The 15,549-nt window shown below is 41.9% G+C and overlaps 1 protein-coding gene across 7 annotated transcripts in view; it reads right to left on the bottom strand.

Moving 5' to 3' along the window:
- LOC127366381 (intermembrane lipid transfer protein VPS13B) overlaps window positions 1-15,549 on the bottom strand; it is a 315,825-nt gene that overhangs the window by 20,747 nt on the left and 279,529 nt on the right. For all 7 annotated transcript variants that reach the window (XM_051405186.1, XM_051405181.1, XM_051405183.1 and 4 more), the window contains exons 47-51: window positions 11,544-11,699; window positions 8,389-8,655; window positions 6,365-6,448; window positions 5,820-5,995; window positions 2,792-2,962 (exon numbers count right to left, since the gene is read on the bottom strand). In XM_051405186.1, the coding sequence (XP_051261146.1) occupies window positions 2,792-2,962; window positions 5,820-5,995; window positions 6,365-6,448; window positions 8,389-8,655; window positions 11,544-11,699 (854 nt within the window). The remainder of the gene's footprint in view (window positions 1-2,791; window positions 2,963-5,819; window positions 5,996-6,364; window positions 6,449-8,388; window positions 8,656-11,543; window positions 11,700-15,549) is intronic.

The raw sequence follows: 15,549 nt of genomic DNA, 5'->3' as shown, positions 1-15,549 counted from the left end.
TACAAGATGTTTGTTTAATGATTGTGGAGGTGCCTCTCTGCCATTAAAAATCCAACAGAGAAAGAAAAATAACATTTACCACTTTCAACTTCCTCTGCCCCTTTAAGACACAATATTTACACACTCCCTGCCAAGCAGTTCAGTTGGTTTGGTTTCTCCACTGTGCCAGGGAGACTGAACACTCTTTCCAAACTGCAAACTGTACCACTGTTATCGACATTGAGGAAAAATATACAAATTAAAACTGTGGCTTTCACTTGCCATCCAAGTTCTCTGGGTGTTTAGAGATAGCAATCAGTGCTATTAATCCTCTATTGACACTTTAAAAACTCACTTTCCACTTTTCCCTGAACATAAAGAAGCTAATTTCTGCGTTTCAGACAAACTCTCCATGATGGCAGTCTTGGGCTTTTGTTTCACAAGGAAGAGAGAATCCTGACTGACAGAGAAACCTGACACCAAACTTCCAGATAGCAGCCCTCCGCTGAGATGCCTATGTGTGACATTTAAAGGTGAGTGATGTGTATGGTGGCGTGCGTATGTTACAGTGTTATGAGTGTGTGTACACATGTGCAGGGCAACAATCTGTGTGTGTGTTTGCGTATGTATAGAGAGCCAGAGAAACGCAGGCAACCACAGGCAGACATATGGCTCACATGTCCAGCAGATCCACGGGGACTCTTTGTAATCCGGAGCCTGTGGGAGAGCATGTGGCTTCGACTTTACCACTGCTATCAAGATGTGATTGCTTTGTGACAAAAGATGATTCCCAGAGTGACATTTGTGGACAGATTCACAATGTGTGTGCTGCCCTATGGTATACGTAAAAACTTATGCAAGGGCCTCATATACACACATGAGTATACATACACATATGTATATGCACACACTGTATGCTCTGCAAAGCTGTGCCAAGTTTTAACTGGATGCAAGCCCCTGTGACTTGTGTGAGAAAGTGGGACTGTGACAGACTGACAGCCTAAATCTCCGGTCTGTGGGGATCCCCTGCTAATGTCTGATGCATGGCTCTGCATTGTCTTTGCAGTTAACGGTTTTATTATATGAACAAAGAGTCAGCCTCTTTAAAGGGCTCGCTTGCACAACTTTGTGCTTTGAGGAGGGATGCCGTATGAGGCCTACTATTAGAAATAACACTCTGGTGGGTCTCACTGAAATTTGTGTGATGAAATCCTAACAGCCAGATTTAATGCTTGCCGCAGAAGTGCCATATTATAAAGATGAAGCAGAATTATACATGTTGATTTGTAAATGAAGGATCATGAGGTGTTATGGTGTCTAGAGGGGATGAAGGCTCTTGTACTCATGATGTTTTGAGTGTGAATCTGGCTCCCAACAATTATGTGTCATTATTTCTCTATGCTGCATTGATTCACATTGTTTATCCTTCCCAGGTGCATGTAAGTGCATTATGGCTCCTCAAGGTTTTGTTTAGGACAGATACAGTTAATGAAATGGTTAATGGTAAATACACTGCACTTTCAGGTCTTCTTACCACTGAGAGAAAGCACTTTAAACTACATTCAGACACCAATGGCACAACATCGGGAGCAATTTGAGGTTCAATATGTTGCTCAAGGACATGCTGTAAACATGATGGAAAAATTACTTTCTCACTTCATGTACAAATAAATGAATGCATGTCTCTGCATGCTCCTGCAAAGATATTCAGACAGGGGAAACGGCAAATCCAGATGGGGAGATCATGAAATAAAGTTCAGTCCACAGAAGACAAACGCATAAAATACAAAACGCACATCATTACTACATTTCAGTATGTATATACCTCTAATTGTGTATATATGTATTATTACCACTACAAGTATAAGCCAAAACAAAACTGGGTCCTGGCTGACCGGACACTGTGGCCGAGCTGTGCGCACTGGAGACGTGACCCCACTCCCCACTCCCCCCCCCGTACCTTTTTGACTTTGTGTCCAAATTAATCGGAACAAATTACTTAATTTGTCTGGCTCTAGTTATTTAAATACAGCGTGAATTTGCCCATAATTTGTATAGTTCAGCTTTGGTATTAGAGAAATCAACCTTGCTGGTTTCTGTGGTATCTTTAGCTGCATCAGTGTTACCCCCTTCCAGACAACACGATTTTCCCTGATGATGGAGATAATATTATTGCACAAAGCAATTTGAATTCAACTAAGTTTCCTGCTCCCCGGGAAATATTACGGCAAACTCCATTTTGGAAGTACGACTTATTAGAAATTCCTAACAAGTTCGTAGAAACACATAACCCTACAAATACAAGAAAAAGGCCGTCATATGCCGACAGTCTTGACAATTGGGTATCAATATAATCCATGAAGACAAATGGTTTTTCCGTACAAACTGCATGTTGGATTTTGTCACCTTAGCTATCAGCCTGTTAGTTAACTGTGTTATTTTAGTGGAGGAAGACTGCGTACAGGTGTGTGCCATTTTATAGATCTATATATTTCATTGTGTAAGTAGATTCTGAGCTTTGTGAGTACGTGCTTTAGGTTTGTAAACGAGGCCGCTGGTCTCTTAACCTCTCTTAACATGTTAATGAACATCTTTGTTAATATACAGCTCTCTGTTTAGAATGTACTTTTTTCATTTTCTTTAATAAATAAAAAGATGATCAAGACTAATCATGAAAGTATAAGCACAAAAGGTTGAATGTATTTTTACTCACTGCATCTCTATTTCACTTTATGGTCAAATGAACATATGCTGCACACCTTCCAATAAAAGACAAGTGCAGGTTACTGAGCACACAACAAATGTGGGGCACCTGTCAGTATCTTTGGTGACATATGGCCATGGTGGCTCAGTGGAGGTTTTCGGACCGTAGAATTCAGCCAGGATGTGTTCCAGGTTGTCCTCATTTGCAGTCTTGTTCACAATCTGTTTGATTAGGCTGGTGGAGATTGGTACAGCACAATGGGAAGCATCTTCATCCTCCCTGAAAGCACAAACACAAAATCATTACAGACTTCTCCAAGATAAGTGTGATACATATGTTTGTCTTTGTGGGAAAATGTAGCCAATGTTCATTTTGAAATAGATACTTCACAGGACATGTATATTCTCAGTGATTCTCAAACATGTGCTATCTTCACCCAACAATCTGCAGGTCCTCCTGCCAAGCAGGCAGTGTACCAGCTGATTTCACTTACCTTGATTATCTTCTCCTCTGTGGTGGATGGTGTGATAAGTGATTGCTTGAAATGAAAACCTACATACTCTTAGGGTCATAAAGGCACATGGTTGTGAACCAGTGCTATATATTTTGTCAGCAAAATCTGGCTCAGAAACATGTTTACTTATTCTACGTCAGAAACAATTCAAACTTATTTTTTATTTCACTATAGAACAAGACATCTCTTGACAGCCGTTGACTATTCCCATTGTTCTGTTCAGAACAATAAAAGTGAACTCCAGCTAAACTCTGCTTCTACCCTGAAACCTCGAAGAGAGTTGAATCTGCCTTTTGTTTTGGATTTCTCTTCCTGACATGCAGTCTTGCCTTACAAACACTAATTCACAAAGATCATAGAAAAAGCTAAACAGCAGTAAATAATCCTATTGGATACCTCAGCCCCAGACACTGGTCAATTATGGCTTTGCAACAAGAAGAAAAAAAAAAAACTAAATCCAAACACTGTAATAGCTTCTTCTCTTTCTCTGGGCAGCATCCAGTTCCACTTGGCTAAACTGAAGCAGCCCCCTTACCCCAGAGCAGCAGTTTATTAATAGAGCTCATTGTGCTATAAAAGGAACACAGGGGCTATTGCTTATGGATCTGGGGCAAGACAGAAAAGAGGGACAAGGTGTTGACAGGAAGCTTTTCATCCAGAGTAGTTCCTGAGGGGGGAAACTGGAAGAGGCTTCTGATTGTAACCCTCAGCTTTCTAATGTGGTGGCCAATATAAGGAGAGCAGGACATAACAGTTCTGGTTGAGACTTGTCTGTGTCTCTTATGTCGCAGACCGCAGCTCTGCTCTCTACCTCGTCCATTAGAGCCCACAACTATGTGTAATTACAGGAAGGAAAGACGAGCTGTTGACCAGCGAACATTCAAGATTGGATCCGTCCTAGAGGTTGGGGTTTGGGGGGCTGTATGTGTGCTCGAAGGTACGTTTACAATTGTGGCTTGTATTGTGTGTGTTTGTGAGGATGGAGAGGGATGAGGGATGGATTGAGTTGAGGGGGGGGCGCGTATGTAAGTTTGTGTGGTGAGAGGCGGTTTAGGCAGGGGACGGATCGTAAACACAAGGAGCATTGTGGTTGCAATACAGAGAGACAAGACACTTGGTTGTTTCTGAGCTTGCTTTTTTGCGCACATGAAATCTATGACAACAGGGGCCAAATCTATTCCCAGTCACTGTATGGCCACTGTGGTTCCTTTATGGCAGCTGAAATCAAAACAAACTTTGTGACCAGATATCTAAACACACAACGGTTACGGCAAAAAGAAATTCTCTCAAGGGGAGTCAATTACACTCAACGTTTACTCTGTTTATTCAGATCACCACTAGTTGCTACCAAAGGGGTGATTTTTCTTCCATGGATTTGAATAAAACAACAGATTACAGATGTACAGATAACAAATACAGTAGGAACAACAACAATACAGTATGCACATGTGGTAGTTATTTCCCCTGGGGCCACCCAGGCTGAAATGTAAACACTCATGTTACTGAAAGACACTTTGGACTACAGCATCCACCATTTATACATTGTAAAATGACACATGAGGTATCATGGTTATTAGGCTTTATAATCTACAGATACACTGCATTTCTTTTATGGGCACATTTTGATGCAACTAAACATTTCGACAACTGATTCGTGGAGCCTACTATGATAAACTGAATAAAGAGCTGTCTCTTACAAGAGGACATGGACAATATGAGAAAGTGTGAACACACACTGACAAACTGGGACAGAGTAACAGGCGCAGTAGTGATGTATGTGACAGACTCTGCCCATGATGAAGTGGCGACTGTCACACTTGCATTGGCACGTAGCTAACTAAGACAATGACAGACACAGACCACACACAGATACAAGGACACATGTGTGCATACACTACTCATCCACCCACGCAAACATGTGTGCATACACACAGACAAACACAGAGCTGATATGGGGCCAAAAACCTGCTCCCTGTTAGGGCCCGTATCTAAATGAGGTGCAATTATGGTCCAACCTGACATGTTGGAATTGGAGTTACATCTCAGCTGCTGCCAAGCTGGCTTCCTGTTCCCTTGAAATGTGCCTGGATTCGCCTGGATCATGTCTTCATGTTGGCTCACAGAAACCAGAATGTGGTGTGAGAGAATCTTAAGTAAGTGTCTCTCCATCTTTGCTAAACTGAGGCATAAAAAACCCATTACAGAAGGCCAGAGTCAGAATCTGTCCTTTGTAGCACTATGAGCTGGTTGGTGATGACATAATATAACACTAGACTGAAAGAAATAAACAATCCAGTGGATTTGTCCTGCTGATGGGCACGTTAAGAGCAAATAGTGAGGATGGAAACATACCTTCCAGAGATGAAGTGGCGGGTGAAGGTCTGCCTCAGTCATAAGGACAAACACTGAGTTGTGTTAATATATCATGAGATGTGTAGAACGGTAAAAACAATAGTATTGTGGGTTTTCTGCTGGCGAGTTATTTTTTAAAATAAATGTTAGACCTGCCTTACCTTTTAAAGCTGGGGACTTACTGTACATTTTAAACAATCATATGTACTATATGGTCTTAATGTATCAAAGCTCAAATGGATATTGCTTCATAAGTTTTGTTCTTCTTACCTGGCCTGGAAAGTGAGGTGGTGGGTGAGGTCAGCCTCTGTGTTTAGCAGGGGCTCCTGGTGGCCCTGGCCATGTATCAGCTGGCTCTCTCTCAGTCCCAGACTTCTCTTCTCTATGTGGACAATTACTGGATCTGGCAAGTGGCTCCTCATGACAAACAGTGGACTGAAAACCACCTGAAACAGGGGATTCATATAGAACAATCATCAGTGAAACGTACTGCACACACATACTGACTGTATAAATTAAACTAGCAAGGACATGTAAATGGATGTGATGTGAGGATCTCAGATGTTCAGTAATTCAGCAGCCAGGAATGCAGTTTTCTTATTTTGGATTAATCAATGAATTAGAGCTATCCTAACAAGATCAATACAAACAACTAAATCAGGTTGGTCAGTCATCAAATGAAAATAAATGTTAAGTTTGCTTTCACACATCCACTGTGTTTTTTATGGCAAGAGCTGAAGAAACCTATACATATAGTAATAACACATATCAAGAAAAAAAAGAAGGTTAAGCGTGCGTGTGCACAGGATACTCACCACTCTCTGCTGCATGTGAGAGTCAGGTTCAATTGTGATAAGAGTACACCACACGTACAACAAAGAACCGCTGGAGCAAGGCACCTGAAAGGAGACAAACAGACTGTTATTGATAGTCTGATTACTTGGAAATCTAATTGTCTAATTCAAAACTGTTTAACAAAAGCTATTTATATAGTGGTGATAGTGTAGTTGGGAGAATGTTGTGTTTGCAGTACGCCTAATATCATTCCATTATTGTAAATGGTTAACGAGAAAAAAATGTATCAAGGACATTCAAGGGCAACTTGTTTGTGTTTGCTCGTGGTTAGATTATAAAATATGGATATCTGATTACTGAAATCATGCCTCTCACTCACTGTCAGAACGTTTACTGCCTCCATCAGTAACGCATTATCATGTTTTGTCCTAAAAAACTTTGTTTCTTGGCTTCTTCCAGTAGTTAAAAGTTAAGTCTCCCTTAAGCCCTGCAACACAATATCATGGCTGAGGGGACTGACAACTGTTAGTGCCAGATAATGGGCCATTACAGGCAGTTAAATCTTAGCAAGATTTAAAGGCTGAGAATGTGCCCACCGAAGGCAGCGCGCTCTTAATGTGTCACTGGTGTTTGTCCCATTTACTCCTCACTCCTCATTAAAGCGTTTGGATGCCAAGGCACATTACAAGTGGTCTAGTTTATGACAGACTGGGGACTTAATTTACTGGTGGGGACAGCAAAGTAGAGCAAAGAGACAGAGCAAACATTCAGTTTTAATATAGTGGGAGTTGCAAAACAGCCTTGTTAGGATAAGGGAGTGAGACTTTGGTGAACAGATATACTATAGGCCTGATCGACCAAAAACACTCACCGCTGGGATAAGGTCAAGATGACCTCCTGTACTTTGTCAAAAGTAAAGGACAAGGGCAAAAAAATAATAAGAGTTAGGGAGGAAGAAGGTGAGATATGAGGGAGAGGAGTTACTTCGGATTACTGACTCAGATAATCAGGAGACAGATGAGAAAAGAGACAGACGTCGACAGGGGAAAGAAATAAAGGCTGGAACAGGTGGACGAGCTGAATACCAGAGGATGAAGTAAATAAAGCAGAGGAGTTAACAACTGCAAGATAGATGAGCAAGGCAGTGTGTGGGCGAGAGAGTAAAAGAAAGGGAGGGAACGAGAGAGTGAAATAGCAGGAGACAGACAAGAGATAGCAAGATCTAAGGACCCAGCTACTAGTCCAGGCAGCTCTCTCATTCGGAGCCAACCCTCCATATGTGTAATGAATGATCTGAGGAGAAGAGATAACAGAGGAGTTTGGAGTGGAGTCAGAGATGTTCAGACCCACACACAGAAGCTGAGAGTGGCTAACTGTTAACAGCATGGCGCTTATAAAAGAAGACAACGACGACAGACAAAGAAAGCGAACAAGAAAAACACAGAACAAGGCCAAGGGCAGCAGGGATGGAGGGATGGAGTGAAGGAGTGACTGTCTGGCACTAATCCAGCGGTGTGAAAGTGCCTTCAAAGCCTCTCTATGTGCCCACATATCAGCTAGTGTTTCCTGTCTATGGTTAGTGTTGTTATGAGAGAGCATAAACTGTATTTTCTGCCTCTCAACATGGTTGGGTTATTGGTTGGAGGGCCTTGTGTAAGCCTATCTGAGGGGAAGATCTCAATCTGTTCCCTAACTGCGAGTAGCAGCGTGGAAGCTCTGCCACTGTGGCCACCCAGGAGAAAGAGGATCCGGTCACAGTTGGTGGTCCGCTCACCAGCTCCAAACATGTGTGTGTGGATGAAGAGCCGGTTGGAAGAAGTGGTGTGCAATGTGTGCATCTATCTGTGTTTGTTTGGCTAGCACATTCAACAGCTTGCATTTGAACTCCCTGTGCAATGGAAATACTACAGTCTATACTCATATCCGTATCAAACATGTCTTTTTTAAAAAGACATTTAAAATAACTAATGTTGCCAATAACAGGACAGAGCATCCAGTCAGGTCCTTATTCAGTCTCAGTCCAAGTCTGTTTGTGTTACCATACCTGTACAACAGAGCTGCTGCTGCCCTTGTCCCTTCTCTCCAGCTGAACATCCTGGGACCAGTCTTCATCTCCTCGGGCCCTCACACACAGCTCTGTCATCTCTGCGTCCTCCAGCACATAGGAAGGCAACTTGGCCCCTGCCTCCAGGCAGTCGCAATGTTCCCTTACCACCGTCTGACTGTCGGGCCCCACGTAGTGCTGCACTACCCGCAGCTCAATGTCCTGAGTCAGGTAGCTGCACATCACTTGCCGTCCACAGATTATTACCTGGAAAGAAGAATGTTACAGGGGACAATTGTAAATAAAATAATCTCTGTACTGTAATGTACAGTAGGAGGCAATAAACACTGAGCAGTGGACACAGAGGTGCCTGTGATCTTATAATGTCCTCAAAAGAAGAAGCTTTTACGGTCTCTCACCTAACAGAAACATTGGCAACACACAAAACCTTAACAACACACAAATTTGAAAGTCTTTTAGGTCTAGACCTAAAGCATTTATGGACTGTTATGGGATCACATGTCACAAGTCCAATGTCACTGGCACAGTATGTTAAGGGTGCTAGAGACATAGTAGGAACTTGAACAGCAAAATCCAAAAAGCTGCTCCTTAAGTCTAGGAATGCTAAAAAAACAACCTGCTATCCAGGTGTGAGGTGTGTAAGATTTAGTTATGAAATGGGGATGCATGACTAACGAAACTGAAAGGACACTGGAGCTAGGAAGTCCATCACACTTACAAGCATTATGAATCAGTAAAACCTCAAACGTAACTTTCACTGTTACTAAAATGGTTCCTAGGCCTCTATAGCTGTTTTTATCACAGGATTGCTCTATGTAGCCTGATTGCTCACTGCTTGATCACTGTCTATTACTTTTGAACACACACACACACACACACACACACACACACACACACACACACACACACACACACACACACACACACACACACACACACACACACAGAGCCAAGCCACAGCCACCAGAGAGCACTCATCTGGGAGTGACACATCTAATTGTGCTCAGAATTGATTGCTTCCACCTCTCTCCCTGAGTGTGTGTATATGTGTGTGTGTATCTTTGCATGTGTGTGCATGGCTGTGTGTGTTCTGCAGGTTGTGGCACTGATAATGATCTTGGAGAGAAAGAACTTGGCCCCTAAAGAGGGGTCTCTCCATCAATCATTCCTTTCTCACACACACACTCTGTCCCTGACTGCCCATCTTCCTCTTCCCTGCTGCGTTGACACACAGATGTGTACACAAAATTTAAAAGATGTGAAAATGTGTTGCTTTTTTTCTTTTTGAATATTATTCTAAACTGTGTACCTGTTGAAAGGATAAATCAACGTTAAAAAAATAATAAGAGATTCATTGATCATGACAGTAACTGTCAGCAGCAGCCCTAATACTCCTGCCTTCACATGTGTTCTAGCACAGGCATTAAAGTGAACCCAGTGTGTGTGAGTAATTAGAGAATGCATGTATGTGCAGATCCGTGTGTATATGGCATTTATTAGAGGCAGATTTATACGAGGGGGATTTTTTAACAGCAGTCAACATGAGGTGCCAGTATGAATGATAAAGAGGCCATCACAATAAAAGACTATAGGGAAGCTGGGGAAGCTAGACAGAGCGAGAGAGCAGAGCAGTGTGTGACACTTTGAGGATGAACCCCCCCCCACGCCCCCCTAAAAAAAACACAACATGAGGTATGCTTATGCAGGCGGGAGCCAGCTTCCTCTGTAGTGGCAGCCGCTGTCCCACTCTGAGGCTTTGTGTTGTGAATTGGATGTGACCAACTCTCATACCCTATCATTGGATCCAATGGGAACAAGATGTAAGCAAAGTCTGGGACAGACGGAGGAAGGAATGTGAGAGGCCGAGTCTGTTTTGTCTGGAGGACGAGAGGGAGACATGTGCGACACTTGACACTGTTTACATAACAAAGTGTCACCGCTATAATCTGATGGCATCGCTGCATTTTCAGGAATACAACGACTCTGCCTTGTATTTGTGGAAAAATACAAACACGATCCACCAGAGTTCTCGGTGTAAAAAGGCGAACACGGCTGGTTTATGATTTGGTTTATGCTGCTTTATGATTTCCTGTGATCTTCTTTGTGGATTGATGGGGCACATTGTGTTTTTGGATGGCTTCAAGCTCATAAGCTTTTGTTTTAGTGCTATAAAACAGATTACGAAAACTGACAAAAACAGAATACAGTCTGTTGTTAGCCGAGCAACGAGTAAATCATAACATACAAGTGGAAAAAAAGTGCAGACTAAAAAGTGCTCATCCCAAAAGGAGTGCTGGGAACAAGGCCAGGCTTTCAAAGTGACGCATAGCAGTGGTCAATGGGCATAATGCAGCAAACAAGTTCCTGCTTTCCTGCGTTCCTAGTTCTGAACCACTTACAAGGCCTTGTACAGATTAGCAGGAAGATAATCTGCAGCATCCATATATTTTTGGTTTTGTTGAAAACTTGTCCTTGTTTATTGCTGTGGTGTATTTGCACCACAAATCTTCACTTGTCAATTAAAGTGTTGCCAGTACTGTGGGACTTTTTTGGGTTGGGTAACGCTCTCCATTGTCTCTCCTTTAATTGCTTAAAGCAGCTACAAGAAACTTTGATTTTGTGTTGAGTGTGGCGGCCCCTGTGGACAGAAGCGGGAGTGTTTCTAAGGCCTCGCTTTATTGATTTAGAGGGGAATCTGATCGAATCCCACCCAGTGGTGGGCATAATGGTGCAGAGAACAACTATATATATTATATACTGTAGAAATAGGCAATCTTCTTTCTGATTGTCTTGCTTGTTTATAGGTCATATAGAGGCATCAGTATTACATTTAGAAAATAATATATAGAAAAGTTAAAAAGTCCTTGTAGTATGTTTAGGCTAACTACAAAGTTGTGTGTTAATTATACAGGGAATTTAAATTCTTTAACTTTTTGTATTTGTCAAAATTCTTGCAAGGAAATACCAAACCTGACAAATACATTACAACTGAGCAAACTCTATCTAGTGATGAAGACATTGAGATGTGGTTGAAAAAAGCCAGTAAGTAAAGCTGGTGTTAAGAATGTTTTTTTCTCAAAACAAACTCCTAAAACGGCAAATGGAATACTTTTGACATTTAAAAAAAACTGTACCTGTTTCTGGACACCGTTGAGCTGCACCACCTTGATGATGAGTGAGGCAGTTCGTCCTTTGTACTGAATGGTCCTCAGCAGAGTCCCTACGTTGTCCACGCTGAAGGCCTCTGACCAACGCCAGTTCCCCCATCCCTCGATACAGATGTGCAACAGCTGCAGGATGGGACAGAGCAGGAGACACACACACACACACACACACACACACACACACACACAACACACACACAAAACAGAGACAGAAGACACCAGACATCAGAGGTTAGTCTTCTTGCCCTTTATTTATCCCCAAGCAAAAGGCAAGTAAACAACAAGATTCTTTGTTTAGAGGATTTTGGTAGGGGGAGAAGGGAGACAACAAAGTTCCTGTTTACTGGTACTGAACAGGCTGCTGTTGGAAGCAGAGCTAGAAGGTCGCACACAATAAACTGGCTGGTGGAAAACAGCTGATGTGGAAGCTCATTATGGCTGCATGTGTGTGTGTGTGTGTACTTGTGCGGTTGGATGGGGAAGGCTCTGTTCTCCGCACGTCTAAATAAGAGGCAGATAGTTTGCCTCTCAACCTTTTCAGCTTCATATCCATCACTTCAGTGGAGCACATCCATGTGTGTGGCTGCGTGGACACACACAGACTCAGGAGGACAGCAATAAACAGACGCTGTCCTACCTTTTGACATTCAAACAATTTCACAATGGTGACAATTTTCCGACCAACAATTTTCCACGCATTTCCTTGTATTGTGGTTCACAACATGGCAGTATGGCTGAAAAAAGTAAAGGAGCAGGATTTCTTCAATAATTTCATCTGTATCTGCAGACAGCCTGCAGATGGGTGCTTTAGATAGATTACACATTATCACTGTGCAAAACACTGACTTAGTTTTAAATAAGATGCCATGCAATAAGTATATATGGCTACATACCCCTCCATCTAAACCCATTCTCAAAACATGCAGTACTAAAAGCAAACAGGCTGGTCAAATGACCATCCATGCATTCAGCACATCTGTGCTACAGTGAGGTCATACAAATACTATCTGTCCACTTCTCACCACAGGATGCTGAGCCCTACATGACAAGGAAACTCATTTGTCAAACAATGTGATGTTGTCATGAGATTATGGTCACAATCCAGGAGCCGAACCATAAATATGAAAAGAGATCTAAAGCCCTGTCCCCTCCCGAGGCGGCGTCGCTGACCTTCAACCTGGCTGAACCTGCTGCCATCACAACTTCAAAATTGCAATAGTTAGAAATGGGGGAGAACGTGAGAAAGACAAAGAATGTATGTTAGTGAAAGAGTCTAAAAAGACAGGGGGAGACAAGGGCGTGGGGGGGGGTTTAAATACTCTCTCAGAGGAGTAGCGACCAGATTGAAACCCTGAAAAGCGCGTTTGAAGATTTACACATTGGCTCGTCGCTTCAATGTGCCGAACATTTAGCCAATCTGTTTAAAGAAAAACAAATTACTCCCAAGGTCAAAGAGCACGGGGGACCCTGGTCAAGACCTTCTATGTTTCTCTCCACTGCAGTCTTTCCTCACTGTTTGAAGGCAGATTTCTTTACAATAACATTCCTAATCAAAGCCTGAATTCACTTTCTTCAAGATCATCCCTCCTCCCTGTCGGCTGAGTGGCAATGACATAATTTCTCAGATCTCCTGCTCAGTGGACTTACTCACGGGGAAAGTGGCAGGGTGGTGTAAACAGCCAGGTGGCGGAGGTTAAGGTTAAGCCTTAAGGGTGGAGGACCACTAGATGACTCCCTAAACCAGCACTAACATTATAATCAAGACCAGTTAAGATCATGGTGGTTTGAGGAAAACTGAAAATAACTGTAATGTGGGATTTTCTGCCATTCTGCTCATACTACTATATTTACATTCAACTTTAAAATCTTCCTCAACTTCATAGTATTACCCTCGGCCTGAATGGTACTGCATTGGCGTTAATTATGGTCAAAACCTTGTGGTGGTGAACGCACTCTGCTGTGCCTCTGCCACCATCTGTGAGGACCGATTTGTTATTTCAACACTTCTCTCTCCTTTAACCCCTCTGTTCCTCCCTCTCTTGCTGTGCACTTTATCACGCTTGTGGCTCAACTTGACCTTTAAGGGAGAAATCATAATAATGTCTCTCCTCAAACTTCAAACAGCGAATGTGCTCTTGTTTTAATTCATCACCGCTCTGACTCAAGCGGTGGAATAAAAAAAAACAAAAAACAGCAGTGACACAGATGAACTGGACACGTAGGACAACAAGAATGAAAAATAAGAAGCTGTTTTGCCTCTTTGTGACTTATCCAACTGTTGTGACACTGAGAAAACCCAGTCAGCCACATGTGGTGGTTTTATGCACATGGATTAAGTCTGGCCTTACACTAGCAATATTCAACTGAAGAAAGAACTTAACCAACAGAAATGTCTTTGTACGAGGAGGAGGATGAGCCTTAATTTGAAGCAAAAATTCATAGATCACACTAATCATTCCACTTGTACATACTGGCCATGAAGGAATTCCTTCCTGAAGCAATTTCAGTAGTATTGAGGATGAAATCCAGTTCTCGTTCTCTACAAAAATACATTATTGCACAGTAAGAGTCTTTTTCACTCACAGTTTTTCATTTTACATGTGGTGCCCCCAGGCATGTCAAAAACCCATAATCACATCTGCTTTCTAATTTGAAGATTTCTAACCTCAAGAACAAATGTGATGAAATACCCGACAGGGCCTTACATGAGAGTAAAGCCCAGTGCTGGCTGTACTGTGTCATGGCTTGACAAGGCCAGCATGCCAAGGTGACACACAAATCTGGACTGAAATAAGTGGACAATGAAGTAAGTATGAAAGTGTAAATTAGTTTTGACTTTAAAAAACACAACTAAAACTCAGACACTTTTATAAACATGTGAATTGTCTATAATATCTATATCAACTCTGTAAAATGTGTCTACTGGTATCTTGAGAAAAACCTAACCCTTGTAACCTCAGATGCAAATTAAGTTTTTATCTCATTTCCAAATAAATCTTTTTAAAAACTCCTACACTCACCCTCAGCAACTGGCGCTGAGTTGAATATTTTTTGTCCAAAACCAACTAAGAACCCATCTGTCATTATACAATCATTTCCCAAGTTGAGTATTGAGTGTGAAAGAAATGTGAAATTGAAATCTCAGTCTCTCCTCGTTTCCCTTAAATCCCCAGGGAGAGATTGTGATTATGGCTGGCTGATGATGGACACTTAGTTTCCAGCACATTACTGGGCTTCAGCTTTGGTACCAGAGTAATCTGCAATATTAAACTGAGTAATTGGATGTAACCGCACAAAGTATTACAATTCTGCGACTGCATTGTACTGGGCTGTAATATTCTTATCTATTTTGTTGATAATGTCCAGGATTTCACTGGGGTCATGTAATATTGTTACTTTTCCAATAACAACTCTGGCTACAAGCCCTAACATAAACAAAATACAAGCATTCATCCAAATGCTTTGGATGTAACTTGGCCAGTGGTATTGATATATCAATAAAAGGCTTTAGTAAGACATAGTTTCCACTCATTAATATAATCAAACTACTATTATTCAACCCAACTCTTTAGAAATGAACTGACTACAAGGTACTGATTAGCCCCTTGGTTTGACAGTACATCCCAGCCTTGTATCATCATGAACTTTTACAGTGACATGTTTATCCACATACACTGATATAACTAATATACAAATGATTCATCTCAGTTCTGAGGAGAAAAATCATCTGATTCATTTGACAATGGGTTTGTCCATTCCTCCTTGAACTGAATCAGCTCCATTCTTCTATGGTTTAATGTCCACAGTCAGTCTGCAGGGCCACATCATCACAGGAATTACTTGCCTTGTAGTGGTCAAACATGGCAATGATGAAAGCTGAAGTTTGATATGGTTTGTACAATACCACTGGGTTTACCAGCTTTGCCACAATCCAATCTGCTTAAAAAACTTTGAGCCTGCAGGTATTGTTAAATGT

The sequence above is a fragment of the Dicentrarchus labrax genome, unplaced genomic scaffold, assembly GCF_905237075.1.
Source record: "Dicentrarchus labrax unplaced genomic scaffold, dlabrax2021, whole genome shotgun sequence".
Taxonomy (NCBI): domain Eukaryota; kingdom Metazoa; phylum Chordata; class Actinopteri; family Moronidae; genus Dicentrarchus; species Dicentrarchus labrax.
Note: the sequence above shows the minus strand (reverse complement) of the source record. Positions and strands in the feature narration are given on the sequence as shown.